This window comes from Acinonyx jubatus, chromosome X (genome assembly GCF_027475565.1).
Source record: "Acinonyx jubatus isolate Ajub_Pintada_27869175 chromosome X, VMU_Ajub_asm_v1.0, whole genome shotgun sequence".
Lineage (NCBI taxonomy): Eukaryota > Metazoa > Chordata > Mammalia > Carnivora > Felidae > Acinonyx > Acinonyx jubatus.
Window position 1 is genome coordinate 69050688 of NC_069389.1, and position 18323 is coordinate 69069010.

Genomic DNA, 18323 nt, shown 5'->3' on the forward strand with positions numbered 1-18323 from the left:
CAAAAGCTAGAAATAATTAAGCTTATTTCTAAGTGAAAAAGGGATGTTGAAAGCCAAGACAGACCAAAAGCTAGGCCTCTTGTACTGAACAGCCAAGTTGCAAATGCAGAGGAAAAGTTCTTGAAGGAAGTAAAAGGTGTTACTCAACATAAGAATGTAAGAAAGGTAAAGAGATAGATTGTTGATATGGAGAAAGTTTCAGTGGTCTGGATCAAAATGGCTACCACATTCCCTTAAGCCAAAGTCTAATTCAGAGCAAGGCCCTAACTCTCTTTAATTCTATGAAGGCTGAGAGAAGTGAGAAAGTTACAGAAAAGTGTGAAGCTAGCCAAGGTTGGTTCAGAAGGCTTAAGGAAGGAAGCCATTTCCGTAACATAAAAGTGCAAGGTGAAGATGATGGAGAAGTAGGAGGACCGGGATTTTCTTTGTCCATTAAACATAGCTGTTTTGAGGTCAGATCACTTGGAAAACCCAGGAAATTGATCTGTGGACCAGCAGAAGGATCTCCACAGTTGGACGGTGGACAGCTTAGCAGGAGTGAGGTGTGTGGATATGAAATGAGGGAAATAAACCAGCATAGCCACAGAGGGGAGGGAACCCTTTCTGTGGAGAGACAAAAGGCAGAGAAAGAAAGAGGGGTTGTGAAATTATGGCATCGAGTTAGCACAAGAGGAAAACCTCTACGGACTATGGAGGGGGGAATGAGAAGTATGGAGAGTGTCAGTTCTTTTTTGTACATAACCTTAGGAGCTGAAACTCAAAGGTTTTGGAAGTGCATGACTTTCTCTAGAGTAGAGTAATGACACACACTCCTGGGGAGTGGGTAGTTGGCCTTGGAGTGCACAGCATGGTGTAATGATCTCCAGGGTGCACTGGGAAAGAATAGTACCCTTCCTGGATTATTTGGAAACAGGTTTTATTGCCTCCCCAAGGAAAAAATACCTGCAGGTGCCAGCCAAAGGCCTTTCAGCAGTAGGATCCCTGGAGGAGGGGAGTGGATCTGGATTTGCACCATTCGGGGTCCATTAAGACTTCAGGATTTGAATCCCATCAGAGTGCCAAGGGGAAGCCACAGGAGAATAATGGTGCAGGGAATGCTGACTGCCCTCGCTATTCAGTGAGGCCTGCCTGAACAGCAGGGGGTGAGAGCCCAGTCGGGAGGAGAGATTGGGGTGACGGAAATTTTCCTAACACCAACACAGTGGGACTTAAGAGAGTAGCACAGCGGTCACCAGTGGAGGCAGTACACGCTTAGAACAAACCCTACCCCTCCATGCCTAGCAAATGCTCACTTACTAGAGCAAGACTAACTTACTCAATGTAGACAGACTCCCTCCAGACCAACACAGCCACCAGCCTCAGGCACCAACAGACAACCTTTTATTTTTTTCTTTTTTCTTTCTTGCTTTCCTCCCTCTCTGTTTTCTTTTCAAATCAGGTTTATAGTTTCTGATTTGTTTTTTGTCATATCTATCTATCTACACATATATACACTATCTAGCTATCTATCTACACATACATACACACACACAGACATATATATTTTTTGATCAGGCTTTTTAATTCTACTCGGGTTCCATCTTTTCTCTTTTCTTTTGCTTTTTTTCTTCTTTCTTTTCCTTTCTCTTTCTTTGGAATCAACCTTATAGGTTTTAATTCTCTATTTGTTTTCTTTTCTCCCCTTTTATTGTTCTCTTTTTATAGCATCAGGCTCCCCCCACCTCCTTTTTTTTCCAGGGTTACTTCAACAAAGAAATCAAAGCACACCTAGTTAAAGGTCCAAACACTCCATCATTGCAAGCAAGGAGGAGCTCTGCAGAGGACTGATCAGTGGGACCGGGCAGCCAGAACCCAACAGCAGAGTACATGCAACACACAACAGAAGTACTTCCTGGAGTGCCAGGCCTGGACATTGTACGATCCCTTTTTAATATAGCAGTAGTCTCAGGTGAAGGACACATAAAAAGTTTTTAAAACACATAAAAGACAGACTGCCAGAATGACAAGATAAAGGAATTCTCCCCAAAAGGAAGGTCAAGAAGAAATCACAGCCAGAGAATTGCTCAAAACAGATATACACAATACATCTAAATAAGAATTTAGAACAACAGTCATAATACTAATAGCTGGGCTTGAAAAAGGCTTAGAAGACAGCAGAGAAACCCCTGCTACAGAGATCAAAGACCTAATAACTTGTTAGGATGTATTTTTAAAATGCTATATCTAGAACCTAACCAAAAAGGTAAAAGATCTGTATGCGGAAAACTATAGAAAGGTTATGAAAGACATTGAAGAAGACACAAAAAAATAGAAAAATATTCCATGCTCATTGGAAGAACAAAAATTGTTAAACAAATACTACCCAAAGCAATCTATACACATTCAATACAATCCCTATCAAAATAACACCAGCATCTTCACAGAGCTAGAACAAACAATCCTAAAATTTGTATGGAACCACAAAAGACCCCAAATAGCCAAAGTAATGTTGAAAACGAAAACCACAGCTGGAGGTATCACAACTCCAGACTTTAAGATGTATTACAAAGCTATAATCATCAAGACAGTATGGTATTGCCACAAAAACAGATAACTAGACCAATGGAATAGAGAACCTAAAAATGGACCCACAAATATATGGCCAACTAATCTCTGACAAAGCAGGAAAGAGTATCCAATGAAAAAAAAAAGATAATCTCTTTAGCAAATGGTGCTGGGAGAACTGGACAGCAACATGCAGAAGAATGAAACTGGACCACTTTCTTACACCATACAAAAAGTAAATTCAAAATGGATGAAAGACCTAAAATGTGAGACGAAAACCATCAAAATCCTACAGGAGAAAACAGGCAGCAACCTCTTTGACCTCAACCTCAGGTCATGTCTCCAAAATCAAGGGAAATAAAAACAAAAATGAACTATTGGGACCTCATCAATATAAAAAGCTTCTGCACAGCTAAGGAAACAATCAATAAAACTAAAAGGCATCTTATGGAATGAGAGAAGATATTTGAAAATGACGTAATGGATAAAGGGTTAGTGTCAAAAATAACTTATCAAATTCAACACCCATAAAACAGATAATCCAGTGAAGAAATGGGTAGAAGACATTAATAGACATTTTCCAAAGAATACATACAGACGGCCAACAGACACATGAAAAGATGTCCAAATCACTCATCATCAGGGAAATACAAATCAAAACTGCAATGAGATACCACCTCACACGTGTCAGAAACGATAAAATTAACACAGGGAACAACAAATGTTGGTGAGGATGTGGAGATAGGGGAACCCTTTTGCATAAGAGACTCTTAAATACAGAGAACAAACTGAGGGTTCCTGTAGGGGAGGTGGGTGGGGGGGATGGATTAAATGGGTGATGGGTATTAAGGAAGGCACTTGTTGGGATGAATACTGGGTGTCCTATATAAGAGATGAATCACTGGGCTCTACTCCTGAAGCCAAAAGTACACTGTATGTTAACTAACTTGAATTCAAATTTTTTAAAAAAGTGCAAGGTGAAACAGCAAGTACTGATAAAGAAGCTGCAGCAAGTTATCCAGAAGATGTAACTACGATAATTCATGAAGGTGACTACACTACAGTACTGATTTTCCAGATATTGAATAGCATTCTATTGGAAGAAGATGTCATCTAGGACTTTCATTGCTACAGAAGAGAAGTCAACATCTGGCTTTAAACTTCAAAGGACAGGCTGACTCTCTTGTTAAAGGCTATTGTAGCTGGTTGAAGCCAATGCTCATTTATCATTCTAGTAATCCTAGGGCCTTTAAGAATTATTTTAAATCTATTCTCCCTCTGCTCTGTAAATGGAACAAGAAAGCCTGGATGATACAACATAGTTTACTGAGTGTTTTATGCCCACTGTTGAGACCTACTACTCAGAAAAAAGATTCCTTTCAAAATATGACTGCTCATTGACAAAGAACCTGGTCACCCAAGAGCTCTGATGGAGATGTACAACAAGATTAATGTTGTTTTCATGCTTGCTAACACATTTTGCAGAATAAATACCTCAATGCCAGGGCTCGTTGTTTAGCCAATTCAAAGAATGAGGAGGTGTACACAGAATAAAATGAGCAGCAGGCAAAAGTTTATCAGAGTGTAAGATCAGAAGGTAAGAATAGTATGAAAGATCTCTCTACAGAGAGGGGGCATCTGAAAGTGAATACCCCTGAGTATAAGCAAGCAACTTTATTTTATAGGGTTTTGGTCTCTTCCTCCTCTTCTTTTTGGTTTCTTTTTAGGAAAAAAAAAGATACCTGTTGGTGATGAGTTGTTTATTCCTGAGGGAAACATGAAGGGGGAGTAGGTGGTATTTGTTACATTCTTAAGAAAAACTTTACGCCTGAGGGAGTTTTTCTCATGGATGTTTCCAGCATTGTTTTAAAAGATGTGGCTTTGCTCCCTGGGATCTTCAAGTCCTAGCATCTCCCTTTCTACATACTCAATCCTATCTTTACCTATCAAACATCTTTTCTGCAGTACATGGATCCACAAGGAATTTTGACTTTCAAGTCTTATTATGTAAGAAATGCATTTTGTCAAACTATACCTGCCATAGACAGTGATTCCCTTGATGGATGTGGGCAAAGTAATTTGAAAACCTTCGGGAAAGGATTCACCATTTAAGATGCCATTGAGAACACTCATGATTCACGGGAAGAGTTCAAAATATCAACATTAACAGGAGTTTGGAGAAAGTTGATTCCAGCCCTCATGAATGAATTTCAGGGTTCAAGTCTTCAGTGGAGGAGTCTGCAGTGGAACTGCAGATGTGGTGGACACAGCAAGAGAACTAGAATTAGAGGTGGAGTCTGAAGAAGTAACTAAATGGCTACAATCTCATGATAAAGCTTTAACAACAGAGGAGTTGCTTCTTATGGATGAGCAAAGAAAGTAGTTCTTGAGATGGAATCTACTTCTGACAAAGATGCTGTGAAGATTATTGAAATGACAACAAAGGGTTTACATACTACATAAACTTAGTTGATAAAGCAGCAACAAATTTTGATAGGATTGACTCCAATTTTCAAAGAACGTCTATGGTGGGTAAAATGCTATCAAACAGCATTGTATGCTACAGAGAAACCATTCATAAAAGAAGAGTCAATTGATGCAGCAAGGTTTATTGTTGTCTCATTTTAAGAAATTGTCACTGCCACCCAAACCTTTAGTAACCACCACCCTGATCAGTCAGTAGCCATCAACATCAAGGCAAAACCCTCCACCAGCAAAAGGATTAGAACTCACTGAAAGCTCAGATGATAGTTCGGATTGTTTAGAAATAAAGTATTTTTAAGGTAAGTACATTTTTTATACATAATGCTATACTGAACACTTAATAGGCCACAGTATAGTGTAAACATAATTTTATATGAACTGAGAAACTAAACAAAAAAAAATCATTTGACTTGCTTTATTGTGACATTCACTTTACTGCAGTGGTCTAGAACTGGACTCACAAAACCTTTGAGGTATGCCTATATTTCTTTTGCTTCCTACAACCATAATGTCTAATTTTTAAAAAATTTAAATACAATCAGTAACCCCGACCACAGTACCTTCTGTGTCTTGAACTCTGAGAAGGTAACTGTCTTAAAACTCATAGAGATTAGGAAAAGCCATCAAAAGGGAATACCCTCAACTCTCTAGTACCACTTTCATAAAATTTACCTAGACTTACACCTACCCTTTCCTCTTTTTAAGGTTCATCACATATGCTTCAAAATTTACAAAGAGGAAAGAAGCCAATATAGGAAACAAAGAGAAGTATAAATGTACACTTTTAGACTGATCACTCTGATAGCTCTTTAGAGGATGGATATGAAGGAGACAAGATGAGAGGAGGAACAACCAGTTAGAAGGCAGAGATGAGTTCTGAAACCAGAGGAGTGAGAATAAGAACTGAGAGGAAAAGCATATTGGAGCCAATTCAAGGAAGTACAATGAGAGGACCTGGAGGCTCAGGGGATACCAGAGATGGGAGGAAGAAATTGTTAGTTGGAAGGACATCAGTGCTTCTCACGAAGGCAGGGAACACTGGATAAGTAGTTTTGAGAGGGAAAATGGTGAGTTAAGTTCTGAGTATGTTCAATTTGAGGGGACTTTGGGATAGATGTCCAGCAAGAAGTTTGACCAACATTCCTGGGAGATAAAGAAGTAGCTGTCACCAACATTTATGCAGAGTTGGAACTATGTAAGTACATGGAGTCCAGCAGCAAGTGTGCATAGAGCAAGAGATAATGTGGGTTGAAGTGAGAACCTGGGGGAGCCCCAATATTTAAGAGGATAGAGACCATAAAAGCAGCAGAGATGGACTATTCAGAGAGTTATGAGAACCAGGAGAGCACAGTATCATGGAAGCCAAGGAGTATAGAGTTTCAAGAAAAAGGTAATAATCAACATTGTCAAATGTACCAGAAAAGACCTAATAGAAAAAAAAAAAACTGTCCTATGCTCCTGACCATTATAAAGTTATTAATAAACTTAGCAAGAAAAATTGTGGTAGAAATGTGGAGGTAAAAGCCAGGCTGGTCTAGAAATGGATGAGAAGTAAGGAGCTGGAGGGAGCAAGTATAGACACTGTCTTGAAAATGTTGATGAGATCAGAGGAGAGATGGGATACAATTAGAGATGGGGGCAAAAGGAGATTTTTTTTTAATATTAATTTTGGAAGAAAATACTAGTACATGTATATAGGTTGAAGGCAAGGTACCAGTAGCAGGGAAAGGCAGAAGACAGGACACAGATGCAGGGTGGTGTGTGTGCGTGCACATGTGTGTACATCAAGAGCACTTATGAATGGGGTTGGCCTTGGACAAGGAGGGGAGCCCTGTCATTACTCTCTGTACTTGTATATCAGTTGTGGGTGGTGGGGCAGGAGGTCAAGGGCCATTGTGCTTAGTAGGGCCTTAATTTTCTCAGTGAAGTGAGGGGTGAGGTGAAAGAGCTAAGACAGAGGAGGGTGGGTAAAACAGTAAAGATTTGGACTAGGCACTGAGAGGAATGGGAGAGGGAGCTATCCGAGACCAGTGGATAAACTAACTGGTGGTAGCAACGGTCTAGCTGAATGAGATTGGCAACCCTGACTCTGTGGGAGTGCCAGTCTGTGTGGATGTGTGGTTTTCTCAAGTATCCTTCTGTGATCCAGATGTAAATTATAGACTCATCCAGAGACAAAATTTTCCTCTGTGGGTACAGTGGAAGAACATGGCTACATAGGAATTGAAGGTGTTGGGGGAAGGGCAGTTCAGAAAATCCACCACGGGGACCAGAACATGAAAAAGGAAGAGGGAAGAATGGTAAACTAGGAGGAAAAGGAGAGGACAAGGAATTGTAGGTCTCTTAACAGATCATTGAGAAGATTAAGTGGGGTAAGAGAATGGAAGAGCTGAAAGGATAGGGGCAGATTAATGCCACCATACATCCATAACCACCAGGCTCAATTCGGCAATCAACACTGTGCAGCCATCTGACAATGAGAGAGGCCATACTCCAACCCCCCACAGTTATTACTGTATATCTTTCCTTGAGCTTTGACCTGTTCCCGACACTTACACCTCAATTCTCAGGAGATGACCTCACTTCGTAATTTAAAGAGTAAATGGATTCCATTAGATGGAAACTCCCAGACCTACAAATATCCTCCATTCATCCTCTTATTGCAAGTGTCTCACATCCCCTCTAAGGTCAACGGTTTTACCTGTTCTCTGAATCTCATACTCCCCACCTTTACCTGGACCTTGCTGCATCAGTTATCTTCCTTTTCTCCTGGATATCTTCAAACTCTCCCTCCCTTTTTACTACCTCCACAGCATCAGTTGAAATATCCACTTCTTCTTTAAAGAAATACATACTTTTCTTCTTTAAAGAAAAGAAAAGCCTGATAGGGAAGAGCCAAGATAGTGGAACAGCATGGAAATTTTTTTTGTGTCTCACGTCCATGAAATACAGCCAGATCAACACTAAACCATCCTGCACGCCTAGAAAACTGATTTGAGGATTAACATGACAATCTGCACAACGTGAACCACACAACTCAGCAGGTACGCAGCGCAGAGAGGTGGTCTGGGGGAGAGACAAGCCGCAGAGAGCAGGGAGCTGTTTTTGCTTGCAGAGAGAGGACAGAGATGGGGGGGGAGAAAGGGGGGAGTACGGGAAAAAGGACCCCCCCCCTGCCAAAAGCGGCTGGAGAGAAAGCGGAATAGTACAAAAGCCACAGGGACTGAACTAAAAGGGAGAAAGGAGAAAGGAGAAAGGAGAGGGCTTAAATTCCATTAAGACCCTATAAACAGGGGGAGCACAGAGTCTGAAACTCCACAACTCGATACCTGGCAGTGATCTGGTGGGAAGGGCAAATCCCTGGGAGCAGAGTGAAGTCCAGGGGGCTTTAGGCCACATGGGGAGAGGTGGTTCCCAAGCTGGGAGGACATCTGGTTGAGGCTGTATGGCTCCCCCACAGGCAAAGGCCCCAGTAGACCTGGGAGAATAACCACATATGCTGGTGCTGGAACAAGGTTGTTGGGGGCGAAGCCTGGTGCCAGATACATGTTGCGATTTGCCATAATCCCTGAAACGCTGCTGCCACACGATCGCGTGAACTTTTTCTAGGGAAGACTGGCACCCAGCCACATTCTCTGGGCATCGGCAGCAGCAGGGTCCCGTGAACATTACTTGGTGTGGCTGGCACTTGGCCATTTGCTAGGTGAGACCCTTCTGCAGAGGGGCAGAACGGATCAAAGCTGCAGTGCCTCAGAAGTAAGGGGTTGGGAAAAACAGCCGCATCTGAGATAAAACTCAACAGGGAGGTGCTGCCTGGGGCTTGGTCATGGACAATGTAAAAGCGGAGAGTGGATGGAAGATGAATACAAAGGATGGGTGCACGATTGCTGCTCAGTGAGAACAGAGTTCTGATACTACAGACTGGGTAGCTGGGAGACACCATTTTCACTGCTCCCGCACATGCACATACACACCTACAAGCACCACAACAATAAACCCAAGTAAGCTAAGCAGCGCCATCTAGTGGAGAACGGAATCATTACACCAAGCTCCACCAACTGGGCCAACCTCCCCTTTCAGGAACACACAAGTCTCTTGGCCTGCTTAGTTTACGGACTATCAGTCACATCATAGTATGACTTCTAGGGGAAAAAAGTAATTTCAATTGTATTTCAGTCTGTTTGCTGGTCGATCTATTCAATTTTTTTTCTCTTTTTCGTTTCTTTTTTCTTGAATTCAGAAAGAAAAATATTTTTATTTTCAATCTTTATTAAAAATATTTTTCTTTAAATTTTTTCTACTATACTTTTTATTTTGTGTAAATTTTTTCAAACTCTATTTTACTTATACCATTTCATTTTATTCTATTTCAGTGTATATGTTTTTCCAAATTTTCAAACGATTTCCATTTTTTTTCTTCCACTTTATCTCTAATCTGTCAAGCCCCTTTCAACACCTACACCAAAGCACACCTAGGATATAGCATCATTTATTTCATTTTGTGTGTGTGTTTCTTGTTTTTAATTTTTTAATTTTAATTTTTTTTAATTTTAAAATTTTGTTACCTCATTAATTCCTTTTCTCTCTTCAAAATGACAAAACGAAGAAATTCACCCCAAAAGAAAAAGCAGGAAGAAATGACAGCCAGGAACTTATCTAACACAGATAAAAGCAAGATGTCTGAACCAGAATTTAGAATCACAATAAGAAGAATACTAGATGGGATTGAAAATAGATTAGAACCCGAATCTACAGAGGTAAAAGAAGTAAAAGCTAGTCAGGATGAAGTAAAAAATGTTGTAACTGAGCTGCAATCTCGAATGGTTGCCATGGCAGCAAGGATGTATGAGGCAGAGCAGATAATCAGTGATATAGAGGATAAACTCATGGAGAATAATTAAGCAGAAAAAAAGATGGAGATTAAGGCAAAAGAGCACGATTTAAGAATTAGATAAATCAGTGACTCATTAAAAAGGAACAACATCAGATTCATAGGGGTCCCAGATGATGAAGAGAGAGAAAAAAGGGGTAGAAGAGTTATGTGAGCAAATCATAGCAAAAAACTTTCCTAACCTGGGGAAAGGAAGACATCAAATCCAGGAAACACAGAGGACTCCCATTAGATTCAACAAAAAAGGACCATCAACAAGGAAGATCATAGTCAAATTCACAAAATACTCAAGCAAGGAAAGAATCATGAAAGCAGCAAGGGAAAAAAGTCCTTAACTTACAAGGGAAGACAGATCAGGTTTGCAGCAGACCTATCCACAGAAACTTGGCAGGCCAGAAGGGAGTGGCAGGACATATTCAATGTGTTGAATCAGAAAAACATGCAACCAAGAATTCTTTATACAGCAAGGCTGTCATTCACAATAGAAGGAGAGATTAAAAGTTTCCCAAACAAAAATTAAAAGAGTTCTTGAGCACTAAACCAGCCCTGCAAGAAATTTTAATGGGGACTCTCTGAGGGGAGAAAAGATGAAATATATAAGTAAGTAAGTAAGTAAGTAAGTAAGTAAATAAATACCAAAAGCAACAAAGAGTAGAAAGGACCAGAGAACACCACCAGAAACTCCAACACTATAAGTAACATAATGGCAATAAATTCATAGCCTTCAGTACTCACTCAAACGTCAATGGACTCAAGGCTCCAATCAAAAGGCACAGGGTAACAGAATGGATAAGAAAACAAGATCCATCTATATTCTGTTTACAAGAGACCCACTTTAGACCTAAAGACGCCTTCAGATTGAAAGCAAGGGGATGGAGAACCATCTCATGCTAATGGTCAACAAAAGAAAGCCAAAGCAGTTAAGCTTATATCAGATAATCTAGACTTCAAAATAAAGACTGTAACAAGAGATGAAGAAGGGCATTATAAAATAATAAAGGGGTCTACCCACCAAGAAGACCTAACAATTGTAAACATTTAGGTTCCAAATGTGGAAACACTCAAAGATACAAATCAATTAATCACAAACATAAAGAAACTCATTGATAATAATACCATAAGAGTACGGGACTTCAACACCCCACTTACAATGGACAGATCATCTAATCAGAAAATGAACAGGGAAACAATGGCTTTGAATGACACACTGGAGAAGATGAACTTAACAGATAAATTGAAAATATTTTATCCTAAAGCAGTGGAATATACATTCTTCTCCAATGCACATGGAACGTTCTCCAAAAAGGACTATATACTGGGACACAAATCAGCCCTCAACAAGTACAAAAAGATCAAGAATATACGGTGCGTATTTTTAGACCACAACACTATGAAACTTGTAATCAACCACAAGAATAAATTTGGAAAGGTAACAAATACTTGGAGACTAAAGAACATCCTACTGAAGAATGAATGGGCTAACCAAGAAGTTAAAGAGGAAATTAAAAGTACATGGAAGCCAAGGAAAATGACAACACTACAACCCAAAACCTCTGGGATGCAGCAAAGGCAGTTATAAGAGGAAAGTATATAGCAATCCATGTCTTCGTAAAGAAGGAAGAAAGGTCCGAGATATACAACCCAACCTTACACCTTAAAGAGCTGGAGAAAGAACAGCAAATAAAACCCAAAACCAGCAGAAGACAGGAAATAATAAAGATCAGATCAGCAGTCAATGCTATCGAAACCAAAAAAACAGAACAGATCAATGAAACCAGAAGCTGGTTCTTTGAAAGAATTAACAAAACTGATAAACCACTAGCCAGTTTCATCAAGAAGAAAAAGGAAAGGACCCAAATAAATAAAATCAAGATGAAAGAGTAGAGATCATAACCAACACAGCAGAAATAAAAACAATAATGAGAATATTATGAGCAATTATATGCCAATAAAATGGGCAATCTGAAAGAAATGGACAAATTCCTAGAAACATATACACTACCAAAACTGAAACAGGAAGAAACAGAAAATTTGAACAGACCCATAATCAGTAAGGAAATCGAATTAGTAATCAAAAATCTCCAAAAAACAACCAAGAGTCCAGGGCCAGATGGCTTTCCAGGGGGATTCTACCAAACATTTAAGGAAAAGTTAACACCTATTCTCTGGAAGATGTTTCAAAAAATAGAAATGGAAGGAAAACTTCCAAACGCTTTCTATGAAACCAGCATTACCATGATTCTAAAACCAAAGACCACACTAAAAAAGAGAACTAGAGACCAATTTCCCTGATGAACATGGATGTAAAAATCCTCAAGATGATATTAGCCAACCGGATACAGCAATACATTAAAGAAATTATTCACCACGTCCAAGTGGGATTTATACCTGGGATGCAGGGCTGGTTCAATATCTGCAAAACAATCAATGTGATTCATCACATGAATAAAAAAAGGACAAGAACCATATGATCCTCTCAATAGATGCAGACAAAGCATTTGACTAAATACAGCATCCTTTCTTGATAAAAACCCTTAAGAAAGTAGGGATAGAAGGACCATAACTCAAGACCATAAAAAGCCATATATGAATGACCCAACGCTAATATCATCCTCAATGGGGAAAAACTGAGCGCTTCCCCACTAAGGTCAGGAACAAGACAGGGATGTCCACTCTCACCACTGTTATTCAACATAGCATTGGAAGTCTTAACCTCTGCAATCAGAAAACACAAAGAAATAAAAGGCATCCAAATCGACCAGGAGGAGGTCAAACTCTCACTCTTCGCAGATAACATGATACTCTATGGAAAACCCTAAATATTCCACCAAAAAACTGATAGAACTGATCCATGAATTCAGAAAAGTCGCAGGATATAAAATCAGTGTACAGAAATCGGTTGCATTCCTATACACCAACGATGAAACAACAGAAAGAGAAATCAAGGAATTGATCCCATTGACAATTGCACCAAAAACCATAAAATACCTAGGAATAAATCTAACCAAAGAGGTGAAAAATCTATACACTGAAAACTATAGAAAGCTTATGAAGGAAATTGAAGAAGACACAAAAAAATGGAAAAAAATTCCCTGCTCCTGGATAGGAAGAACAAATATCGTTAAAATGTCGATACTACCTAAAGCAATCTACATATTCAATATAATCCCAATCAAAATAACCCCAGTCTTCTTCACAGAGCTAGAAAAAAATAATCCTAAAATTTTTATGGAACCCAAAAACACCCCGAATAGCCAAAGCAATCTTGAAAAAGAAAACCAAAGCAGGAGACATCACAATCCCGGACTTCAAGCTGTATTAGAAAGCTGAAATCATCAAGACAGTAGGGTACTGGTATAAAAACAGACACTCAGATCAATAGAACAGAATAGAGGACCCAAAAATGGACCCACAAACATAAGGCCAACTAATCTTTGACAAAGTAGGAAAGAATATCCAATGGAATAAAGACAGTCTCTTCAGCAAGAAGTGCTGGGAAAACTGGACAGCAACATGCAGAAGAATGAACCCGGACCACTTTCTTACACCATACACAAAAACAAACTCAAAATGTAAGACAGGAAGCCATCAAAACCCTCAAGGAGAAAGCAGGCAAAAGCCTCTTTGATCTTGGCCGCAGCGACTTCTAACGCAACAGGTTTCCAGAGTCAAGAGAAACAAAAGCAAAAATCAACCATTGGGACCTCATCAAAATAAAAAGCTTCTGCACAGCAAAGGAAACAATCAGAAAAACTAAAAGGCAACTGACAGAATGGGAGAAGATATTTGCAAACAACATATTAGATAAAGTGTTAGTATCCAAAATCTATAAAGAACTTAACAAACTCAATACCCCAAAAACAAGTAATCCAGTGAAGAAATGGGCAAAAGACATGAATAGATACTTCCTCAAGGAAGACATCCAAATGGCTAACCGACTCATGAAAAAATGCTCCACATTACTCATCATGAGGGAAATAAAAATCAAAACCACAATGAGATACCACCTCACACCTGCCAGAGTGGCTAACATTAACAACTCAGGGAACAACAGATGTTGGTGAGGATGTGGAGAAAGAGGATCTCTTTTGCACTGCTGGTGGGAATGCAAACTGGTGCAACCACTCTGGAAAACAGTATGGAGGTTCCTCAAAAAACTAAAAATAGAACTACCCTATGACCCAGCAATTGCACTACTAGGTATTTATCCAACGGATGCAGGTATGCTGTTTGAATGGCACACATGCACCCCAATGTCCATAGCAGCACTATGAACAATAGCCAAAGTATGGAAAGAGCCCAAATGTCCATCAATGGATGAATGGATAAAGAAGATGTGGTATATATATACAATGGAGTATTCGCAATCAAAAAGAATGAAATCTTTCCATTTGCAACTATGCAGATAGAACTAGAGGGTATTATGCCAAGGAAATTCATCAGAGAAAGACAAATGTCATATGACTTCCCTCATATGAGGACTTTAAGACACAGAACAGATGAACACAAGGGAAGGGAAGCAAAAATAATATAAAAACAGGGAGGGGGACAAAACATAAGAGAGTCTTAAATATGGAGAACAAACAGAGGGTTACTGGAGGGGTTGTGGGAGGTGGGATGGGCTAAATGGGTAAGGGGCATTAAGGAATCTACCCCTTAAATCACTGTTGCACTATATGCTAACTAACTTGGACATAAATTAAAAAAAATAAATAAATCTATACACAGATTTTATATCCTTCCAAAATTTACACAGTATGCATCACAGACATAATTTTTTTAACATTTATTTATTTTTGAGAGGGAAAGACAGAGTGTGAGTGGGGTTGGGCAGAGAGAGAGGGAGACACAGAATCCAAAGCAGGATCCAGGCTCTGAGCTGTCAGCACAGTGCCCGACACGGGGCTCGAACTCATGAACTGTAAGATCATGACCTGAGCCAATATTGGGCTGTTAACTGATTGAGCTACCCAGGATCCCCCTGACTTACATGTAAAACACAAAAGTATAAAACTCCTTGAAGATAATATAGATAAAAATCTACATAAAAAAAAGAAAAGAAAAGCCCTCTTCACTTCCACATCTCTCTTCAGGAATCACTTCCTGTTTCCTACTCTTCTCAGTTCAGCTTCTACAGAACTGTCTCTATTTTCTCTCTTCATTTTTCTGCCTCTCTGTCACTCTTCAACACATTCACAAGGCTTATAGTTTACTGGAAGATACACAAGTCAACTGGCAATTACAGAAGAGTGTGATGAGCACTAAAATAGCTGCCGTACCATTCTTTGTTCACACTTGTCATGTTGAACTATAGCTGCTATTCATCTGTCTATACGTGTATCTTTCAGACTGCAAGTTATGAGGGAAGAGATTCTATCTTGGTTAGCACTGTCTCTTCAGATCTCAGAACACTGGATGGCATGTAAAAGAAATTCATTGTTTACACAATCATTAATAGAAAATATTTATGCTCATATGCAAAACAGATGTGTTTTAAATCAGAAAACTTCTAAGTTAAGGAATTTTTGGAACCTATGTTTAGCAGTAACACGTAGAAAAGGTCTGAGAGTTACATGAAACTAATAAGTAAGTTGATTTTATCAGTCACTGCATGATATGATCAGAAGAAGGGGGCATACTTCTGGAATTTAAGAATACAGACTGAGGAAAAATCATATGCATAAAGATGTTCCTAGAGAACAGGCAGTGAGGAGAAGGAAAAAGGTACTGAAAGGAACAATGGTGATGAGGAAGTATCAGAACCAGATGTCTGCTGGTACTCATTCACACCAGGCCTAATGGTGAGATTGCCACCATTGCTCTCGGGTTGGTTACCATAAGCATTTTCCTCCAAGAGTTTTAAATGTATTGTCTGGGGTTTCTCTTCTTCTTCCCATAACTATATATTTTCAATTTCAGAGACTAGCTGTCAAAACTAGGATTTAGTCTGCATAGATTAAATCTGTTACCTTATGTAATGGATGCAATTATTTGTTCTGCTAGAAGGAAATCTTAAAAAACCAAGATTATTACAGAATTGCCATTAGGTATTTTAAAAAATGCATTAAATACATCAGTTTATGGCTTAATACATTTTATTTCACCAATATTAATTTATACATATTACCGTATAAATTATTGTAGCAATATTTATTAAAAAGTACAGAACTAAAATTACCTGTTGATCTGAATCCGCTTTTAGTACAGATCTATCTGTAATCAGGACTGACCTGGAGATTTGCCTGTAACGCACAAAACAGTTCATCAGTTATTCAGATTCCACAGATAAGTTTCATTTATAGTTACATAACTACCAGAAGGCATGTTTCAAAGATTTAAGTCGTGATAAAAGTGTCACCTCCCCAAACCAAGTCAAGCTCTGCTTTAATCTTTCCTTGGCCTGTGAAAGGAGCTGCAGACAAACCCCAGCTGATGCAAAGGAGTCAAAATTAGACTGTACTCCTCTACAACCAGACTCTATAAGAGAACAGCAGACATATTGGATATATTATTGGTTTGGTATATATTTGCATCTAACTTGAAGGACACAGACATACAGAAGTGTCAATATAATCACCACAGCTAAATTTTCCTATGTTTCACCATCCCTTGGACGGAGGATGGAGGGGTGCCTTACCGGTATTGTACATGTGAGCATGTGTTCTCAGAAAAGTAACTGTCCTCCACAAGGAAATGCTTAGAAATTATTCTCTGACCAAACTGATCTATGACTGCTTTACATCTACAAAGAAGATAAACATAGCAAAAAAGTTCTCATTAATGATTACACAACTAAAAAAATAAATATCAGCTATAATTTTGAATCTAATAAACCCTTTAATACAGTATACAATTTCACATTTTTACATAAAATTGACACTAAATTACAGAATATATATTCTTGTTGCTATTTTGAAGTGTTTAAACCATAAGCATGGAATACAATTTAAATATTTATTTTGAATTCCATTAAGAATAATGTTAGTACAAGTATTACACTATAAGTATAAGCTTTCTAATGTTTAGAAACATAGAAGCTTTTCCTTTGTTTAGAAAACAGACTTTTTTTTTTCATTAATGAATCTAAGAAAAAGGAGGAAAGAAAAATTGGTCAAATATCTTGTTATATCATTCAGTCTGTAAAAGCCACTAAAGGTTTTTAATTTTTCTGTTAAGTGTTGCTTTATCTTTTGTTCAACAATAGCTATCTGGTCACACATGTGAAAATGTTTTAAACAAACAAAAAAAAGAGGGATAAAGCTTCTTTTAATGTTTCCACTTTACCTCAAAGGATAATCACAGAAAGATTCCTTTCAAGTGCTATTTCTAAACAAGGAAAACAGTTATGCATGGAGATTATCAGGTCTCTGTCATCTGATATGTGTTGGGACAATGAATCATATAGAACCCTCTATTGACCTTCTTTCAATGTGTCTAGATAAAAGGATGAAAATTAGAATCCTTCTCCTTGCAGTGCCACAAGTTATAAATGTACTTTATAGGGCTCATTATCCAAACTAATGGACTAAGGGAAACATCCTTGAAATGGACTTACCAGCACTGACAAACCCAGTACGCAATATTTCAGGAAAGATATGCAAATGCCTGCGTGTTTGCCATATCTTTTTATTATGAAAATATCACAATTTACTTTTGTCAAAGCTTCTCCTTTTGGAACCAGAATTATTAGAAATACATTTATCAGTTACTCTTCATAAAATGCAAGCAAATGATTTAAAACTTATACCATATTTGAAATGTACTGATATACATTAAAGTATGTTACATTACTCTAAAAATAAGCCAAATAAAAGATATTTACCAGATATAAAGGCATTAAAAATAAAATGAAAAACACCGAAGACCAACAGTGAGAGGAATTTAATGTGTATTTCCTAAAGGCAGATTATTATGTGTTGATATTCTTGAATAAATGGCATACCACTGTTTTCAGGATAGACAAATCATGATGTTAGATATACATAATATATAATCAATTAGCCACACATTAATACATAGTGTAAATTATATTACGTTATTATTTATGTGATTTTTCCCCATCTCACCTCTTATTCCTTTCTCTTCCCCACTTATGTTTCTATGCATATTTCTTCACATTTCATTAAATTAGAACTTTTGACTTATAAAATACTTAACTAAATAGATATAAGGTATTTATATTTAGATACAGTATTTCCCAAGATAATTATTTAAAAACTGAAAACGTAAGTTATTTACTCAGTATCCTACTTTGAAACATGCATATACAATTTAAAACACAAGGTACTTTAGGCAATGGAAAAGAGAAATGTACTGATCCATCCTTAAACACTGATCCCTGTTTGTCCTACAAGCACTGACAAGCCTTTTTCTTACCTTTAAGTCAGAAACTATAGAAGTCAAG

At 38.3% G+C, this 18323-nt stretch overlaps 1 protein-coding gene across 2 annotated transcripts in view; it reads right to left on the reverse strand.

Annotated features, from left to right (window-relative positions):
* The window catches only part of CHM (CHM Rab escort protein), a 251299-nt gene that overhangs the window by 71831 nt on the left and 161145 nt on the right, over window positions 1–18323 (reverse strand). For both annotated transcript variants that reach the window (XM_027053772.2, XM_027053771.2), the window contains 2 exons: window positions 16557–16661; window positions 16098–16161 (listed from right to left, as the gene is read on the reverse strand). In XM_027053772.2, the coding sequence (XP_026909573.1) occupies window positions 16098–16161; window positions 16557–16661 (169 nt within the window). The remainder of the gene's footprint in view (window positions 1–16097; window positions 16162–16556; window positions 16662–18323) is intronic.